The sequence below is a fragment of the Geotrypetes seraphini genome, chromosome 10, assembly GCF_902459505.1.
Source record: "Geotrypetes seraphini chromosome 10, aGeoSer1.1, whole genome shotgun sequence".
Taxonomy (NCBI): domain Eukaryota; kingdom Metazoa; phylum Chordata; class Amphibia; order Gymnophiona; family Dermophiidae; genus Geotrypetes; species Geotrypetes seraphini.
The window spans coordinates 17,207,982-17,227,007 of record NC_047093.1 but is presented as its reverse complement, the minus strand read 5'-3'; the positions used below and the strand labels follow the sequence as shown (position 1 = coordinate 17,227,007).

Sequence of the window (19,026 nt, the reverse complement as noted above, 5' to 3'; positions counted from 1 at the left end):
ATTTGCTTAGGTTCCGATATGTTAGATGTGTCCTCTTCTGTAAAACTGACGAAAAGAACATGTTTAGTCTTTCCGCCACTTCTTTCTTCTCCTTCACCACTCCCTTCCTGCCTCCGTCATCCAGCGGTCCCACTTCCTCTCTAGCTGGCTGCTTCCCTTTAACATATCTGAAGAACGGTTTGAAATTTCGTGATTCCTTGGCTAGCCTTTCTTCATATTCTCTTTTGGCTTTTCTAACCACACGGTGACATTCTTTTTGATACTTCCTGTTCTCTTTCCAGCTCTCCTCAGTTTTGCCCTTTTTCCATTTCCTGAATGAAATCTTCTTATCGCCTATCGCTTTCTTCACTTCTTTGGTTATCCACGCTGAGTCTTTTGTTCGATTCTTTTTGCACCCTTGTCTGAATCTTGGGATATGCAGATTTTGCGCCTTGATCACCATGTCCTTGATTAAAGACCAGGCTTGCTCTACTGTCTGCTGTTTCTTTGAGGTGTTCCTAAGTTTCTTCCTTACCATTACTCTCATCGCTTCGTAGTTTCCTTTCTTGAAGTTAAAAGTTGTCGCTATGGTTCTCTTTCCCTTCGGTATTCCTACTTCAACTTTGAACTTAATCATATTGTGATCACTGTTTCCCAACGGTCCCACTACTTCCACTTCCTCTACAGGTCCTCTTAGCCTATTTAGGATTAGATCAAGTGGCATTCCCTCTCGTCGGTTCTCTGACAAGTTGATCCATGAAGCAATCCTGTATAGCCTCCAAGAATCCGGTCTCTCTAGTGCATTTTGAGCTTCCAAGACTCAAGTCTATCCTGGGATAGTTGAAGTCTCCCATAATAATCATGTTACCAATTTTGCATTCTCGCTTCATCTCGGCTTCCATTTCTTCATCGATAGCTTCGGTTTGCACAGGTGGACGATAGTACAGGCCCATCTTTATCTCGGGCCCTTTCCTTCTCGGTATTTTAACCCAAATTGTTGGTCGTCGCTGCTGTGTCCACTCTGGTCGAGTGCATGCTTTCTTTTATGTATAGGGCTATTCCTCCTCCTTTCTGACCTGACCTGTACTGGCGATAGAGTTTGTACCCCGGCAGTGCTGTATCCCATTTGTTTTCTTCATTCCACCATGTTTCAGAGACCCCAATGATGTCTATGTTCTCAGTTTTGGCCATGACTTCTAATTTCCCCATTTTGTTCCTTAGGCTCCTTGTGGAAGGCTCTGTATAATTCTGCTTTTTTACTGGACACAACATTGGGGAGGCCTCAACCAGGTCTCCCTGCTACCTTCCTCCCCTCCCCCCTTTCCCCATTTATCTTCCCAACAAACTTCAGTCTGAATCCATGGTAAATTTCCACGAAGAGAAGTTTATTGTGAGGCCGCAGCATGGTTATATAACGATAAACAATACAGTGATTATCACTAGAGAATGATAAAGGGACAAATTTTTCCCCATCCCCATGGGAACATATTTTCCTGTCCCGGTGAGTTCTTTTCCTGTACCATTCCTGCAAGCTCTGTCCTCATCTGCACAAGCTTCAATCACTTTAAAATCATAAGTGTTCAAGGCTTGTGCGGTTAAGGCAAAGCTTACAAGAATGGGGGAGGGACAAGGACAGCGATAAAACTCGCAGGGGCGGGAGGGGGAAAGCCCCAAGCTGCTGCCCCAATATAATAACAAATATAGAATACATCATTAAAATTCCAGAGTACAGGGAAGGTTCCTAAAAAGTCCAGTTCATAAACTGATAATCACGTTCATGGTTGATTAGTCTCCATCTTCCAATTCATTTCCATGAAAAAAAGCCTTTCAGGTTGTTCTTGTATTTTATATTCTGTTAATACCAGGGCCTGTTTATTAATACAATTATAGTAGTATACCTTAAGAAAATTCCATTTATAAAAACAGTTATTAGAGTAAATGACATTTTCCAAGGACAAGCAGGATTGTGAATCCTTAGGCATAGGATGACATCAACAATGGAGTCTGTGGTGGGAAATGATCTAGATGTGTGGGTCATCATATCATGCATGTGCACCTGTTCCTGACTACTGCTCAGCACCTCAAAGTCTGTGAGTCATGTTGCAGGGTCTTTTGCATCTTCCTGATAGCTTCTTAGTCAGGTTTTTAATTGATACAATTTTAATTTGTATTTCTTTTTTGTGTTAGCTCAATTTAGGTCAGCGGTCTCAAACTCAAACCCTTTGCAGGGCCATATTTTGGATTTGTTGGTACTTGGAGGGCTGCAGAAAAATATTGTATTTTTCACTCCATAAGACGCACTTTTTTCCCCCCAAAAATGGGGTGCTTTCCGCTCTCCTGCCTTGATTCCCCTGCTCTTTTCCACAGTGGCAGGCATATGCTTTTTGCGTACCTGTCTGGTCCCACGTTGCACTCCGAATGGCTGCTGTCCTCGCGAATCCCGCGAGAACTCATGGTAGCCATTTGGAGTGCAGCACGGGACCAGGCAGGCACGCAAAAAGTGTGCGCCTGCATCGTACACCATTGTGCCACTGCCGGAAGAAAGCAGGGGAACCAAGGCAGGAGCACGGAAAGCGTGCTGGGAGCTGGGATGAAAAAAAAACCAAGGTACGGGTGTGCTGGCTGACTGCCTTGGGCTGGCTGGCTGCCACTACACGTGCCTACCATTAGACATGCCCACCACTAGACATACCCTGTATGGTAGTTAATGTCTTATTAAAGAAATGACAACTTTACATGAAGTAAAACTCGTTATAGTTTATAAATCTTTCCTTAATTGCTTCTGATAATTTCAGCTATACACAGCTGAAAGCAGTGCAACATGCAGAAAGTGAAAAACTATCAAAGTATCTACTGCAAGAGACAAGATTTTGGACCAACTATTTTGAGGCCCTCGGTATTATAAAGAATGATTCTTTATAGAAAACTTGTGCTTTAAGTGTCCAGCGGTCACGTCTGCAACCGCCTTAAGCTCTCACCTCCTCCAGCACTGGACACACGCACAAGCTTCATTGCCTCCAATGGTTACCTTATGTTCTGGAATGTTGCCTGCCTCACTTCTGTAACCTCGAGCAAGCGCTTTCCTGCATCTGCACGCGATTAGACTCCACCTCAATCACATATAGACACAGGAAAGCGCTTGCGTGAGGTTACAATGACCACCGGATGTGACCGCCGGACACTTAAGGCAAAGTTTTCCATAAAGAATTATTCTTTATAATACCGAGGGCCTCAAAATAGTACCTGGCGGGCCGCGAGGTTGAGACCACTGATTTAGACCATTTTTGGCCTTGAGCTCTCATTTGGGGTATTTCCTTACCATAGTCATTTTCTTTCACTATGGCTGTAATATCACAAAAGAATACCATCAAGTAGATGAAATGTTCCTGGTGCAACAAGACTATATCCATTACGGATATCCAGTCATAGTGCCTGGAACGTAACCATGATCCCTCTCATTGTGCTCACAATGTAAGATAGAGGGATTCATGGTTGAAAAAAACTTTTTGGTGATCAAGCCAGTCTATCAATACCAGCATCAAAAGCATCAGTCTCTTGGGATCCATTTTCTGCATTATACACGGGGGATGCATTGACATTGAGTCAGCTCTGAACTTTGCTATAGCTCAGCATAATCAGTCATCATCCGATGTCCCCACTCAAAGAAGAGGAAGGGATCAACTTCTTCATTGCTTCCAAGGGAGCACAATGCAGAACATTGGGTGGAGGCTGAGGTGTCTGAGCATTGTTCATTATTAAAACATTGCTCTAAATCATCTGCACCCTGCTTAATTTTCTGGGCCATCAGACAAATTCTCTGGGCCATCAGACAAGATGAGCTATCCCCCATGATTGTCAAGTGTAGCAAAAATAAACAGGGAGAAACAGGGTCATACATCCTATATTGGGAGACTTTCAGAATATAGAAATGAGGCCATGTTTCTGGCAGGCAAAGACAATATCACCGACAAACTGACTTGAATCTTGCGACCCTATGAATAAATGCTGTCCATAGGATTTCAGAAGTGGGATACCCCCGCCCCCCAATAGATTCTTTGCCACTCCATTCAGCAAAGTTTCTCAGTTTTGCTCCAGGATAGAGTCATTTGGCAAACATAGAAAGATGACGGCAGAAAAGGGCTATAGCCCATCAAGTCTGCCCACTCTACTGACCCACCCCATTAAGTCTGAATACTAATGACCTAGTTCCTTAACTTCTCCCTCATTGAAGAGACGTTTTTCTACATGTGAATCTTCCAATATCCCTCATAGTGATGACCATTCTGAAGCTCAAGCAAGATCAGAGAACCACAATTCTCATAGTGCCTGACTGGTTGAAACAAACATGATTCCTGGTTCTGTTGGAGCTTTATACCAGAAGCTCTATGAGGCTGGAGTGTTTCAAACACTTAGCATGCAAGATCAGGGCACACTGTTGAGTTCCTAACCCTCATAGAAAGGCAGATGCAGCAAAAGAAGGGAGGCATGAGCCCAGAAAGGCATGTTGCCAAAGAAAGCGCTGTCAAAGAACCACCCAAATAAGGATTGAGGATTTTCCCTGTTTGAGCAGAGGTTCAGAAACCTTGAAGAGACAGGATGGTACTCGATGCAAGAAAGCGTCAAGCTAGGGTTTGGAAACTCCTTACATGAAACCACAGAAGCATTTTAGGTGGTCATCTTGAGTGGATTTACTGACTGCAATTGTTGAATACCACCGTTGAAGCAGCCACTGAAGTGCCAAAACATGTTTGAGTGTATGGACATAATCAGATTCACAGTTTCCACTTTTACTTATGGTTGCAACTGAGGTGTAATTCACTGGATACTGACTGTTGTGTGGCTGCTCTGGTTTGCTGATATTCTGTAGGCAGCTTTTGTCAGCCATGATATGTATAGCTTAAAGGACAAAGAAGTTATAGTTGTAGGTGAATAATCAACAGGTTTTTATTACTTGGAATGCAAGCATGAGAAGAGCAGAAAGGAGACAGTAATAAGGAAGCCAAATACTTGGGGATACCCAAGTCAAATGCTATATGGGTAAAGCCTAAGAACCTTGAATTTAATTGTGAAAGAGCTTGGTAAATCAATGCTGGAAAGCTTGCAAGTGAGTGAGTCATTCTCCTATCTACCAAATAATTATATGTCAGATTCTTAAAACCAGCTATTAAATCTTTAATACAAACAAGTATTATCTAAATCAATTCAATTTTAATCTTATCTCCCACCGTTCATTTCATTACAGTACTTTTACAACTTACCAATACTTAATTTATTAATAAATATCAGAATAATTTAGTCAGTGAACCCAACCCCCATCACTCACACTCACTTCCCAACTTTCACACACATACTCATGAACTAACCAAGATCCAGTTTTGGATAAAAGTAATCACAATGACTGTAGTATGTGTGTGAAAGTTGGAAAGTGAGTGTGAGTGATGGGGATTGAGTTCACTGACTAAATTATTCTGATATTTATTTATTAAATGAAGGGCTCCTTTTATCAAGCCGCGCTAGCGACTTTTAATCACGCGCTAACTCCCGCGCTGGCCAAAAAACTACCGCCTGCTCAAGGCAGGCGTTAGCAGCTAGCGCGGCCAGCGGTTTAACGCGCGCTATTACGCACGTTAAACTTCTAGTGCGGCTTGATAAAAGGAGCCCTAAGTATTGGTAAGTTGTAAAAGTACGTTAATGAAATGAACTGTTGGAGATGAGCTTAAAATTGAATTGATTCAGATAATACTTGTTTGTATTAAAGATTTAAGAGCTGGTTTTAAGAATTTGAGTTATCCAATAGGCAGCTATTTAACTAACTTTAAATAATTATATGTGACAGATGGCCTTGTGTGAGAAAATTTACCTGTCTTGTGCTCCATGACAATGAATATGAGGAGCTTTCTGATAGCTCAATTAATGGCCTTGATTATAATGAGCCACAAAATACAGATACAGTAGAAACCCAATTATAATAGAAAAAACTTCTACGATGGTCGGATATCAGTTGTCAATAGATGAAATAAAGACGAGTGCAGGTTTAATGTAGAAATCAACGGAGGAAAAAGCCTCAGACAAGGGCCCTCCCACCTCCACAATGGTGGAATAGCGGTGGTAAGGCGTTCACCTCATTGGCTAAAAAACCTCCTGAAATAACAGAAACTCTGCACTAAGTTTTTAAATGGTTTTTAAATAGAAGTACTGAATGATAGATAAAAATATCTTATCACTACTTAGCTTTGAAATGATCAGTACACCTAAATTTTAAAAACTTAGTGCAGAGTTTCTGTTATTTCAGGAGGTTTTTTAGCCAATGAGATGAACGCCTTACCACCGCTATTCCACCATTGTGGAGGTGGGAGGGCCCTTGTCTGAGGCTTTTTCCTCCGTTGATATTTACATTGAACCTGCATTCGTCTTTATTTCATCTATTGACAACTGATATCTTGATTATAATGAGTACATGGTATTTTTTTCACTGGTGATAATGGTGCAAATTGGGATTTGGTTTATTTGTTTATTTGGCTATATTAGAAAAGTTTTCTTCAGTGGTATTATCAGAAATCTTCATTTTTCAACTTTTGTTGTTTGGTTTTTTTTTTTTAAGACAAGGACAAACACATTAACCTTTATAATATTTGTGCATCTTAGATTAAAGATCAAAGCCACTATCATGAATTTATGTTGTGATTTGTTTTTATAGTTAAACTTTTAGCAGATCATGTTTTTGGATATTTCTAATGGTTCAAGTTCTAGCCTCCTATAATGACACAAATTAGTTGAAATATTACTGTTTTAATTGAAGACATTAGAAAAAAACAATGGCCAAATTTTAACTTCCTTTTGCATCTTTCAGCCAAACGTTAATACTTTCCAATCTCTTCTGACTTTCTTAAAGTGTAAGCTATTTCTCTTAAGACGACAATTTGAGATTGGAGCAGAGGAGTGGCCTAGTGGTTGGAGCAGCTGCCTCAGCACCCTGAGGTTGTGAGTTTGATCCCCACTGGAGCTCCTTGGGACGTGGGGCAAGTCACTTAACACTTCATTGCCCACAAAGAGAAAATGGTCTATCAAGTCCCATCTTTACCCTTCTGACTGTGTTGATTATTCTATATTGCCATTAGTTGGGCGTCATGCTCCTTTGTGATGATTTATAATGTTGACTTTTTTATTGTCCGTCACTCTTTTTTCTTTCTATTACTAGAATTCTGCAACCTTATTGCCTCAGGCTGAATTCTTAGCTGTAATGCATCGAAGCACCTCTCCCTGCCCTTCAGCCTTCTCTCTTCCCTTATTATTTGACGTCTCTTCTTTTCTACTTGGATCTCCCTCTTCCACTCTGTTCTGCAGTATTATCCTAAGCCTGCTATGGCTGTGGTACTCTTCTCACAGGAATGCTTGTTTCTAATGTCATTTATTGCCTGCAGTATATTAGAACACCAATCATATTGTGATATTAAAGCATTCTCAGGAAAATCTCAACATGTTTGTAGTCACAGAACTTTACAAATTGTACTTTTTCATAACCACGTTTTTTAATTCACTGACTTGTAGTTGGTACAGATGTTAGTTAACTGTAAGCATGTTGCTTACGATAGTGTTATCAGATTATGAAAATGTACAGTGGTATGGTTCAGCTTATGGTTTTCTATGTTGTCTTGCAGCCTTACAAAAGTAGAGCATTGCTTGTTTCCCAATAGGCTATGGATTTGTAAAAATTACTTTTGCTTTGAATTTTGTAGGTACATTGGCCGGGTTATCAGAGTAGGCTTGCTGTTGACCCTCGACTCATGACGCATCCGGCTGCTATGGCATATAACATGAACCTTCTCCAGGCACATGGGCGTGGTTCTCCTATACCCTATGGCCTTGGTCATCATTCTCCTGTCAATCTAGCGCAGCAGGGACAACAGCAGCAGCTGCAACAAGAAAAGGAGCAACATGAACAAAACCGAAATGGTGAGTCTTGTCCAAGTAGCTCATATTTGTTTATTAAATCCACTTTGAAGAAATCTATACCCACAAATATGAAGACAACAAAATTGTACTGGAGGAAAATAATTGAATGAATCAACACCCAACCCCACAGTAATCAAAATTGTGCTTATGTAATTTGAGACAAGTTCAACATTGAGTCATGGACTTTGTCTCAGTGATTGTAGTCTTGACACATAGTGAAACGCTCATAAGTACTCAAAAGTGTCACAACAAGCAGTTAACTTCTCCCTCCGTATTTGCTGTGATAGGGGATTAACAGAACTGCAAATACAGAAAAACCACAAATAACTTTTTCATATGTTATTCACTGTTTTCTATGAAAAAACATCGTAAATATGGTGACACCACGAATAACATGGTGGGAGACCTGGCCAGTTCCTGAAGGAGAGGCAAAACACGGTGAAGAAAGTGCTGAGAATCGGCGATTTTCTCTGTAAACGCTTGGAATCGGTGATTTCTCTATGCAAGCCGACGTAATTTGGGGGGGAGGAGCCATCAAGCTAAAAACCGTGAATAATCAAAACTGCGATTGCTGAAATCACGAATACGGAGGGAGAAGTGTATCTGTATGTAATTAATATCCTATCCCCTTCTTTCAGAAATATTATTTAACTGTTTATCCCCAAAAATTTATATAAAGAGATAACTTCACTGTTTGTGACCTGGTTCAAAATGGCATCAAGTTTGGTTAATTTCCTAAAAGAGAAGTCCATAGGCCATTATTGAGATGAGTTGGGAAATCCACTGCCTATTCCTAGGAGTATACAAACCTAGATTAGAAGCAGCATAAAATCTGTTTTACTACTTGGGATCTAGCTAGGTACTTGGGACCTGGGTTGGCCACTGTTGGAAACGGAATACTGGGCTTGATAGACCTTCGGTTGATCCCTGTATGGCAGTTTGTATGTCCTAATCCTAGTGATAGTGCTACAAAACTATTGGTGAAGGTCTCTGGTGCCACTTTCAACCCAACCAAGCACCACAAGGGGTGAGAGTGACTGGGGGGAGTCTTTGGACGGGGGTCTTTTATACAGGGAGCATTGGAGGTTTTGGGAGTGGGCTTGTAATTGAGGGCTTTGGGACAGGGGAAGATGGATGGGAGGCATCTGGAAGGTGAATATGGCATTTGGGAGGGGGAGATGGGGTTTGTGATAAAGGGCTTTGGCAGTTTTGCTGGCTCCTGTAAGAACTGGCCTGGGAGCATCAGGTCGCAGCTTAGTGGCCTAATGGACCCCAAGAGTGTGAATAATGCTTCTTGCAAGGTAGATCACAAGCAGCATTAGGCACACCTGGGGTATATGAATAACTTGCGTTACTGAGCTACCGCAGGTTAGTCAGTCCCTTGGAAAATTAAGGTGTGATAAGTGCCTGACTTTTACAACACCTTAATAACCCTCCTTTCTGAATGGTTAATGTGACTGATCTGTTTTTATTTCCTTCCAGTGTATAGTCAAAGTCCAGCTAATTTGGTAAATTCACCTAAAGCATTTGAACACCTTTTTTTTAGGTAAAAACGAAAGCAATTTAGAATCGGAAATGAGTAAACTTCGAACCCCAGAGAAAAAACCTCCAGAACCCAAACAGGTATTTTAGTTTCAGGCTGCTAAAAGCCAAATATGCGCTTATAGAATGAACAGCCTGGCTGGCTAGTGGAAATTAAGGCAGCTAGAGAAAGTGAGAAAAAGCATTTCATAAGTGCACAAGCATGAAGCGTATTTGTGTGTAGTAGTTATGGTAAGAACACATACTTATTTGCATAGCTTTTTAGCCCAAAGAAACTTGAATAAGAGAGTGATCGACTTGCCTCTTATCCATCCATCCATTGCATACCATGCTCTATAAATAAGTGCCCACTGATTCTATCTTATTTGCTTTGCTAGTTGCTGGTCAGCAGTCCATGGCAAATGTGCTTCCTGCTCCCACCTATTCAGGAACAATAAAAGTTCAAACCTGTTTGTGGCATGTCACCAACTTACTGGGCTGACACACAGTTGAAGTTAGTTTGTTGTCATGCTAATGCATAAGAGACTCTGCCCATAGCTGTCTACTACTATCATTACATATTATTTTTATTGTGCTACTAAATATATGAAAGGCCTGACTGTAGAATTACTACTGTAAGAGCAAATCTGATACACTCCAGCAGATTTAGCAGGCAGGCAACCAACCAATCACATAGCAGTTCTGAGACACCCCGACAGATTTAGCAAGCAGGTAACCAATCACATAGCAGTTCTGATCCACTCTTTTTTAAATTGTATTCCTTGCTGTCTTTGTCAGATCTCTTTTCAGGTGCTAAGATAGCACAGTTGATCATTGTAGGGAATGAGAGCTATGGATTGGGCTTTCACTGTGCAAAAGATGATATACATTTTCTGTTCTGTGCTGAATGATTTTATGTGGTAATATTATATACAGTTGAGTAACATTTCAGTGCAGGCAGTATTTGCACAATATTTGTTCTGTAGGAAATGAATCAAGGTAATTACATAAAAAACTTAAAAGTTGTTTTAAAAAAAATTGATGTATCACCTAAATACATGCAATAAATCAAAGTTAGAAATCATGAAAGGAAATTAGCACATTGGTTAGAACAGATTGAGTGAGGAAACAGAAGTGAAGAGGAAGAGCAAATGGAAGAGAGGAAACGAAACGATGGAATAACAGCAGCATTCACTAAATTTGATCCATGTAAGTTTTTCAAACTCAGCTTATTGGTGACAGTTTCTTGTCACGCTGTGCCCAACTCCAAGTTCAGAGATCTGCAATAGGAAATTTTATTGGAGCATGGTGTATTTATAACTCTTTGTCAAGATGATGCAGACAGACACTGAGCTGTTAACCTATTCCAAGGGCTGCAGGGATTTTATTCTGAAGTGAGATGTCAGGAATCATCAGATGATTTTTCTCTATTTAGTGTCTAATTTTGAAAGTACTGTATATACAAGTTGCTTCAGGTTGTTTCCAATGAGTCAGCGCAATTGGCTATGACCATAACATAATCTTTGCCATTCAGTTTGGAGATATAAATTAAAGATTTAAGTGCATGAGGTGGAAAGAATATATTTACAGTGTTAACATGTTCTGAGCTAACTGTGAAAGAAAAGTTAGCTAAAATCAGGTCAGTGAGGAGAAATCTTTCATTGAATAACCTGAACTCATTTGATATAGAAAAGGCACATCAAAGTATGCAAAGTTTTCAAAGGAATTTTCCTGTGTAAATTCCCTGGGTTGAAAATATGGGCAGGATGAGGGAAAGGAAGGCAAATTTTCAAATTTCCTGATCCTACCTTTGTTTCTGTGGCCCATGCTGGCCTCAGCTTTGTAAGGGGAGCGTCTTTTGAAAATTAGCTTGCAAGTACTTCGATATAAACTGCTGAATGTCTAAACACTCATTAAGAAACTGATTTTTTGAAATGCACTATAGGGAGTATTTTTCAGTAGTGAATTTTCTGTGCTTTCTTTCCCTATGGCATTTTGTTTCCTTAATATTTATCTATGATCAAAGATAAGTGACCTAACTTTTTCAGTTAAAATAAACTGTGCACTTTCTCACAGAGCACATGGAAACTGAAATTTTACTTCTAGCAGGATAAAACACTAAAGGGTCCCTTTTACAAAGCCAAGGTAGCGATTCTCCCGTGGAAAATACACTGAAATCCATAGGAATTGAAAGGGGTTTGTTGCATTTGCCACAGCTGAATCACTATCACAGCTTTGTAAAAGGGGCCCTAAACTGATATTCAAGTTTATTTTAGTGTATTAAGAAAAATAAATTCTAGGTGCTCTTCTCTATATAGTACTCAGAATAATTTTTTGACTATTGACAAAAGTAGAATATTTAACTTCTTAGCAGAGTTATTGTCATGCATAATATTGATTTGAACTTTATCCAATATTTAAACATTTGAGGGCATGTTTCTAGGCTGTGTTAGCTGATAATGCAACATTTAACACGAGTGCCACACTAACAGTTAACATGGCACCTTTGCAGTTAAAGCTCACTAATTTTTGCATTAACAGCTAATGCAGACTGGGCAGAGATTTTGCCAGGACTGTGTTTTAACTGTCAATTTGATGCAGTTAACATCACCTAAATAAGTGCATTACATTATCTACATGTAGTAAAGAAATAGACTCTGCTTTAATTGTTCGGGAAGGTGCAGGAAGTACACCCAACAGTTAATTCAGAGGCATTGGAATTACCACGTGGTACTTACAGTTCCTTATCATGCCTTCATAAATATGCCCCTTGCTAGGGTGACAGAGAGGGAACTGAAATGGCTTTTGTGAGTTTCCTTGGGACATTTGCTAAATAATTCAGTGTGACAAGGAGAAGATAATATCGTTGGTGTTAAACATGCAGGAAATGGGGAGGGGGCCCCAAATCCCATCACCTTCTAATGTCAGCCCTGGATAATACCAAACAGCACTATTTTATCTAACCGGTGATTTTATAATTCCCTGAAGCTCTAACTCTAATCAGTTTCCCAGGGTTTTGTTTGTGCTTTGCAATTAAGAGTTGTATTTCATTTGCTTTAGGTTGACGTAGAAGCTGGACCACAGACTAGAAGCCCGGAATCTCGTTCCAGCAATTTTTATCCTAATTCTAAATTTCATCGCAAAGATAATCTTAACCCCAGGCACTTGAACGTTCATCTTACACCTCCGCCCCCACAGTACGCAGTCCCTAGTCGCCACTTCCAGCACCTGTCTCAGTTACCAAGACAGCCATATCCAGTGCAACAGCAACAAAATCTGTTAACATCACAACAAAACCATCTGCCTGAACAGCAAAGCCAAATACCCCCTCAACAAAGCCCAGTAGTTCAACAACACAATCATTTGAACCAACAACCACCTTCACAACTTTCACCTGCATTCCAGGCAGGTCCCAGCCATTCGTTTTTTAATAGCCCTTTGTCCCATGGACCCCATTCTCCTGGCATAGATACTGTAATTCCAGAACAGCATCCCCCTTTGCTTCAAGAAGTCAGTAACCTCCTGAGGCCAGCTGCACAGCATAGCTCTCTGCTGCCATCGCATTTGAACAATTTCATTGAAGAGAACCCTTCAGGACTGGCCGTAGGGGAGGCTCTAGGTAGGTGCTCCTTTTATGAGGATTATTGCATTGTAGACTGGTAAATATGAAACGTTAGTTTTTCAGAGGCTTGCTTTATCCAGTTTCTGGAAACTTAAGTTGGAGAAGGAAATGTTTAAAGGTGTTCATCAAGGGTAAATGGCCTGACTGAAAATTGCTCTCCTTATTGTGACTGAAAACACAGCTGTCATGCCCCACCTTCTTTTAGCCACATTATAAAGAAGTGTGGTATTTAACTGCTAGTGTGGAAAATGCTGTTTTAGCCATGAAATGGGCAGGGACTGTGCTTTGCATTAACTTGTTAACTGCTCTGCTTTATCTGCCATGTTAACACCATTTCAAGAGGTGTAATTACCTGCATAATATATTGTTTAGCATGAATTAATTTGCACCATTTTCTTTGTGTTTTCTGCCCTCCCTGAAATGCTGGAAAATCACCTGAGGGTTTTTGCATTACTGCACATTAATTTTGGCAATCACTGCATGATAATGACAAAACAGGAACCACAGTTTCCCAGGACACTGTGTGAAGTATGCTAGCAGATTTCTAATATTCATCTTAAATCCATGGATTCATTGTAGATTAAATGCAGTTTTCTATGTCTTAAAAAATATCTTAACTATGATGGTAAAAATATCTGTAATTGCGATGTTTACTTTGATTTATAGTATGGAATACTGATGAATTCTGAAGGCTTTCTAATTAGAGAATATTAGACTTATTAGGAGACCAGGTGACACCAATAGCATAAAGGCACTTTCATTCAAGACTGACTGTGTTTTTACTCATACAATGTGGCATTCTAAACTTTATAATCTTGTGCTTAAAAATTGAAAATTCCAAAAAGTTTTAAAATAAACTGGATCAATGTTGATGGGATCATGTGGATACTCTACATTGTGATATAAAAAAAGGGCTCCTTTTACGAAGCCGCATTAGCGGCTTTATCGCACGCGACGCTAACCCCTGCGCTAGCCGAAAAACCACCGCCTGCTCAAGAGGAGGCAGTAGCGGCTAGCGCAGCCGGCAGTTTAGCGCGCGTTAAACCGCTAATGCGGCTTCGTAAAAGGAGCCCAAAGTCTTTACCAAAACATTACAGAAGGGTTCTCCATTATTCTCAATCAACCACACTCAAGTAGGTGACTTCAGACATTGGTGCCACGATGGAGTAGCTCTTTCAGAGCCCAGAAATAGCCAAAAGGTTTTTATTTTGAGAATGTATAGGACGTCCCACACAACCATTATATCAAAAATCCCCTTGGTCTATTTTTGTCTGTCTTTTTGCCACAAATACTCTCTGTCTTTGCTCTAAAAAAATTTCCTTGCCCCTGAAGGGATTTTATCTCATCATCCTGTTTTCTATATTCTTTTTCTTCAAGTTAATGTAAAAAGTACAACAGAAAGTTGCACATCTCTGTGTAAAACTTCATGCACAGCACTGTGTATGTCTTGTAATGCTATAAAAATTAGTAATAGACATTGTGAGTTTGTGGGTAGGATCCATTCTCCCTCTAAGGATTGACGGATGCGTGCAAACTTTTTCTAATGTGAGCAACAAGTTCAAAAAAATTTTTGTGTATGAAAAACAATTGTAAAGAATAGAAATAACTTTTTCTTTTTTCATTTAAAGCCTCAGATTGCCTTATGAGACAAGAGTTTAGGTGAAATGTATAAATGTTTGTACAGTACTGCTAAGTAGTACCAATCGAGGAATAATAATCTGTTTTGAAAATGTAGAGTAACCTGGCTAATTTTTGATTCTTGGCACTAGCTCTTTGCTACTATTTCTAATCATTTCCATAGCGCTACTACATATCCGCAGTGCTGTACATCAAAAGAGCTTACAATGTAGTCAAGACAGACAATCTAGACAAGAAGGTGCATCAATACACAGTGCTCAGGTGGGGGAGTTACAGAGGGAATGAGAAGACAGATATTGGGGCTTAGAAGGTGGGTTGGAGTTTGGAGCTGAAGCAGCTTCAAAGAAGTGGGCTTTGAGTCTGGATTCGAATACTGCCAGAGATGGAGCCTGATGTATTGAGTCAGGATTCCGGAATGTTCTTTGAGGTTCTGGAATGTTGCTATTATTTGGAATCCCCAAAGAGCAGCAAGATTCTAGAATCTCAAACACTGCCAACATTCCATTTCTATACTGCTGCTAGACATACGCAGTGCTGTATATCAAAACACAGAAGAGACAGTCCCTGCTCAAAAGAGCTTACAGTCTAGTCAAGACAGACAAACTAGACAAGAAGGTGCATCAATACACAGTGCTCGGGTGGGGGAATTACAGAGGGAATGAGAAGACAGATATTGGGGCTTAGAAGGTAGGTTGGACTTTGGAATTGAAAGCAGCTTGAAAGAAGGCTGGATTTGAATAATGCCAGAGATGGAGCCTGATGTATCAAGTCAGGATTCCGGAATGTTCTTTGAGGTTCTGGAATGTTGCTATTGTTTGGAATCCTCAAAGAGTGACAACATTCCATGAAGAATCTCTAAAGAATAGCAACATTTCATGGTACTACTAATCATTTCTATAATGCTGCTAGACATACGCAGTGCTGTATATCAAAACACAGAAGAGATAGTCCCTGCTCAAAAGAGCTTACAGTCTAGTCAAGACAGACAAACTAGAAAAGAAGGTGCATCAATACACAGCGCTCAGGTGGGGGAATTATAGAGGGAATGAGAAGACAGATATTGGGGCTTAGCAGCTTCAAAGAAGTGGGCTACCACACAAAAGAGGGGATATAGGTAAAATGTGGCAATTTTTTTGCAGATCGCATTCATGGAAATGTCGCCTTGGAAACTTTGAGGCAACAGCAGCAAGCCAGGCTGCAACAATGGACCGAGCATAATGCCTTTCTCAGTCAGGGCAATATGCAGTATCCACACCATCACCATCCTCACTTGCAGCACATTTCCCAGCAACCGATGGGCTTGCCTCCACAGCCAGTTAGGGCAAATTGGAAACTTGCAAATAATGCTGAAGATGAGGCTGATGCAGCATATTCAAGGTATTGCATTTGTTTTATTACTTAAAGAAACACATCTTGGAGGAAAATTCAGCATGTACAGTAGTTCACAATCAGCAGATCTTGTTCTAAAATAATAGTGGAATTTAATATGTCCCAGCCCGTATTTGTACATCCTTTCTAAAATGCCATTCTGTACAACTAGTGGCTGAATATTGCCACTGCACATATAACTACTGATGATGGTGCTTCTACATATATACAGTGCTGCCCCTGTTCAGATAGTGGCACTGAATATGTGTATTTTTAAAACTTTTTATTGGAAATTTGCGTTTATGTGGAAATATTTGTAAACTAAGATAATCAAATTTCTTTTAAGTTCTTTGAAACTGAAATTCCTAGACTTGTATTGATCTTTTTCAGGTTGCTATTACGAGTCTGTTTACTTCTTTCAATACAGATTTCAGGAATTCCTTCGAGAGCTGTCCCACCATGATCAGAGTGAAAACAGGGAGCTTACAGAAATGCCACCTCCGCAGTCCAGACTGTTGCAATACAGACAGGTTCAGTCCAGGAGTCCACCAGCACTCACTTCCCCTTCATCCATATCCAACCACAATGGTCCCTTTCCTAACTTCAATGAGAACAACAGAGACCTTGAACTTTCTGGTAATCCAGCATTTCGACAGCATCTACCACAGATGTATAATGCCCCTTACTCCCTGCCGTCCGGACACACTACTCCACCTCCACTGAAGTACCTGCAGCCTGATGGATCGTGGACATATGCTAACTTGCAAGCTAATCATTTAATGGGGCAGGGTTTTCACTATGGTATGCCTCCATTGCAACATAGGCCACAAAAGAACCCTTTTATACAGTTACCCAGTCATCAACATCCAGGTGGTCAGGAGCCATTTCACCCGCTGTCATCTCGGGCAGTATCTGCTTCTTCGCTCCACAGCTTAGAAGAGGTATTTATTTTTTTAACTTACAGTTTCCAGTTGAATATAAGTATATAAATGTGTTAAGCCTGATAACCCAGTGCGTATAAAAGACATTCCTAGGAAGCCTTGATCCTGTCAGATGGCAAGAGGTTGCTTCCAGAAGCACAAAAACTGTTGAAAGAAAATGACCATTTGCTACTTTTGGTCTGCCCATCTGCAAAGCAGAGAGTATTATTTGCTGCTCTTACCACAGTACCCAGATGAAATGGGAGGCTTCCTCTAATTTGTCAGATCTAAGTGACTGAAGAAGAATTAAGCTTAGGTTTTAAATGCTTGGTAATGAAGGAAAATTACAGGATTTGGTTCAAATTGTTCTTTGTCTTTGCTTACAATGGTATTCTAGAACAAGAAATTGCTATTTAAAGCCTGGATCATGTACTTTAGACTTTTTTCTTGAGAAAATTACAAATTATCAGTTAGGTTAACAATACCTGGAAATGGTAAGGCACGAACCTTTATGTGTATTCATAAAGTTGCTGAATTTTCTTTTAGGAATTTCCTTTCGTGGGCTTAAAACAGCAGTTCTACGTAATGCACTTTCTGCAAAATTATTGTTTGAAGGAGTATTTTAGTGGTGATTGTTCCAAACCAAAAAAGAAAACCCTGTGAAACATACTTTCTTTGTAACAGAGTTGAAAATATGTGGTCAGAAATGCCCTGATGCATATGTGTGCCACTTTTTCAGTTACTTGCTTTTTCTCTCTAATTTCTGAACAGCTTCCAAACATCCTTAAGATGCTGGGGCATACATTTGATATAACTAGGTTAATTTGTATGTTTTGGTTACACTGAAAACCAAGCTTGTTTTGGGTACGGAGTACAAGATTTGAAGGCAGTTACTGTGGATGAGCAGTGCTCAAACTGGTTGCTATAGTTTTCAAAGTATTCCTAATGAATGTTCATGAAGAATATTTGCATATATTGAGTCTAAAAAATATTTTGACCCGTGCAAATGTATTCATGTGTATTAACAAACTGGTTAGTGGGTCCTGAAGACCGGTTTGGTGAGATCCACGAAAATTATTCTCAGTTTCCTTTGGCTGTCTGGAGAGCTCTCTGTTCCGTGGACTTCAAGTAGGCTTGTATGGTTATAGAGATATATGCCTACTGCATAAACTATGAATCAGCAGTTGCTTGTTTCCTAGCCTGGATAGTTAGCTCAGGCATAGGCCAAGATGTTTTGTTTCATTTCAGTTATTTTCTAGCAAATAATAAATTTTGTTCATGGTGGAATATAGATGAAATGCAATGAAATAAATATCTTGGCTTCTGTCCAGGTTGGGAAACAAATGTATACACAATCTATGGTACAAGTCAAAAGGGAGGATGTGTCTTTGGTTATAGAGATATCTCTACATGGATACAAGCCTTATTAAAGTCTGCAATACATAGCGAGTCTGATTTACCAGGAGAAAAACCTTAGGATGCTAACTTTTGTTTTTAACAGGTTAGCCCAAATTGTCACTTAACTGACAGGGATGTAATTTTCATGGCAAAGTAAGTTGAAATTAATGATCATTTATGGATTATCTCTGGGTAAGAAAGTGGAAAGCCAGATCTTTGACTGGGGGGGGAACCCAATATAATGCTTTTACTCAGTACCATGGGGCCTCTCCTACTGCAAGTTTTCAAAAAGAACTGCAATTTCACTCCTGTCTTCCGTGCATTAGTGTTTAATGTAAGATTTTCAGGTTTTGCTATTCTTTTTGAAGCACTCAGGCCCAAATTCTGTAATTGGTGCCTAAAAAAGATAGGCGCCCATTGCATATCAATCACACTTAGGCACTGCTCCATGCAATTCTGTAATGATAATAATAATAATAATAACAGTTTTTATACCGCAATACCATTAAGTTCTATGCAGTTTACAATAGATTAAGCGAGGTACAAATTGATTGAATTTAAGAGGGGGGAAGAGGAGAGTTAATAGGACCGGAAATGCGTTGTTGAGGAGAAAGAGATTAATAGGAC

The 19,026-nt window shown here is 39.9% G+C and overlaps 1 protein-coding gene across 5 annotated transcripts in view; it reads left to right on the top strand.

Moving 5' to 3' along the window:
- HELZ (helicase with zinc finger) overlaps positions 1-19,026 on the top strand; it is a 294,520-nt gene that overhangs the window by 252,422 nt on the left and 23,072 nt on the right. For all 5 annotated transcript variants that reach the window (XM_033960981.1, XM_033960980.1, XM_033960983.1 and 2 more), the window contains 5 exons: positions 7,716-7,932; positions 9,479-9,555; positions 12,514-13,072; positions 15,853-16,090; positions 16,509-17,022. In XM_033960981.1, coding sequence (XP_033816872.1) covers positions 7,716-7,932; positions 9,479-9,555; positions 12,514-13,072; positions 15,853-16,090; positions 16,509-17,022 — 1,605 coding nt within the window. The remainder of the gene's footprint in view (positions 1-7,715; positions 7,933-9,478; positions 9,556-12,513; positions 13,073-15,852; positions 16,091-16,508; positions 17,023-19,026) is intronic.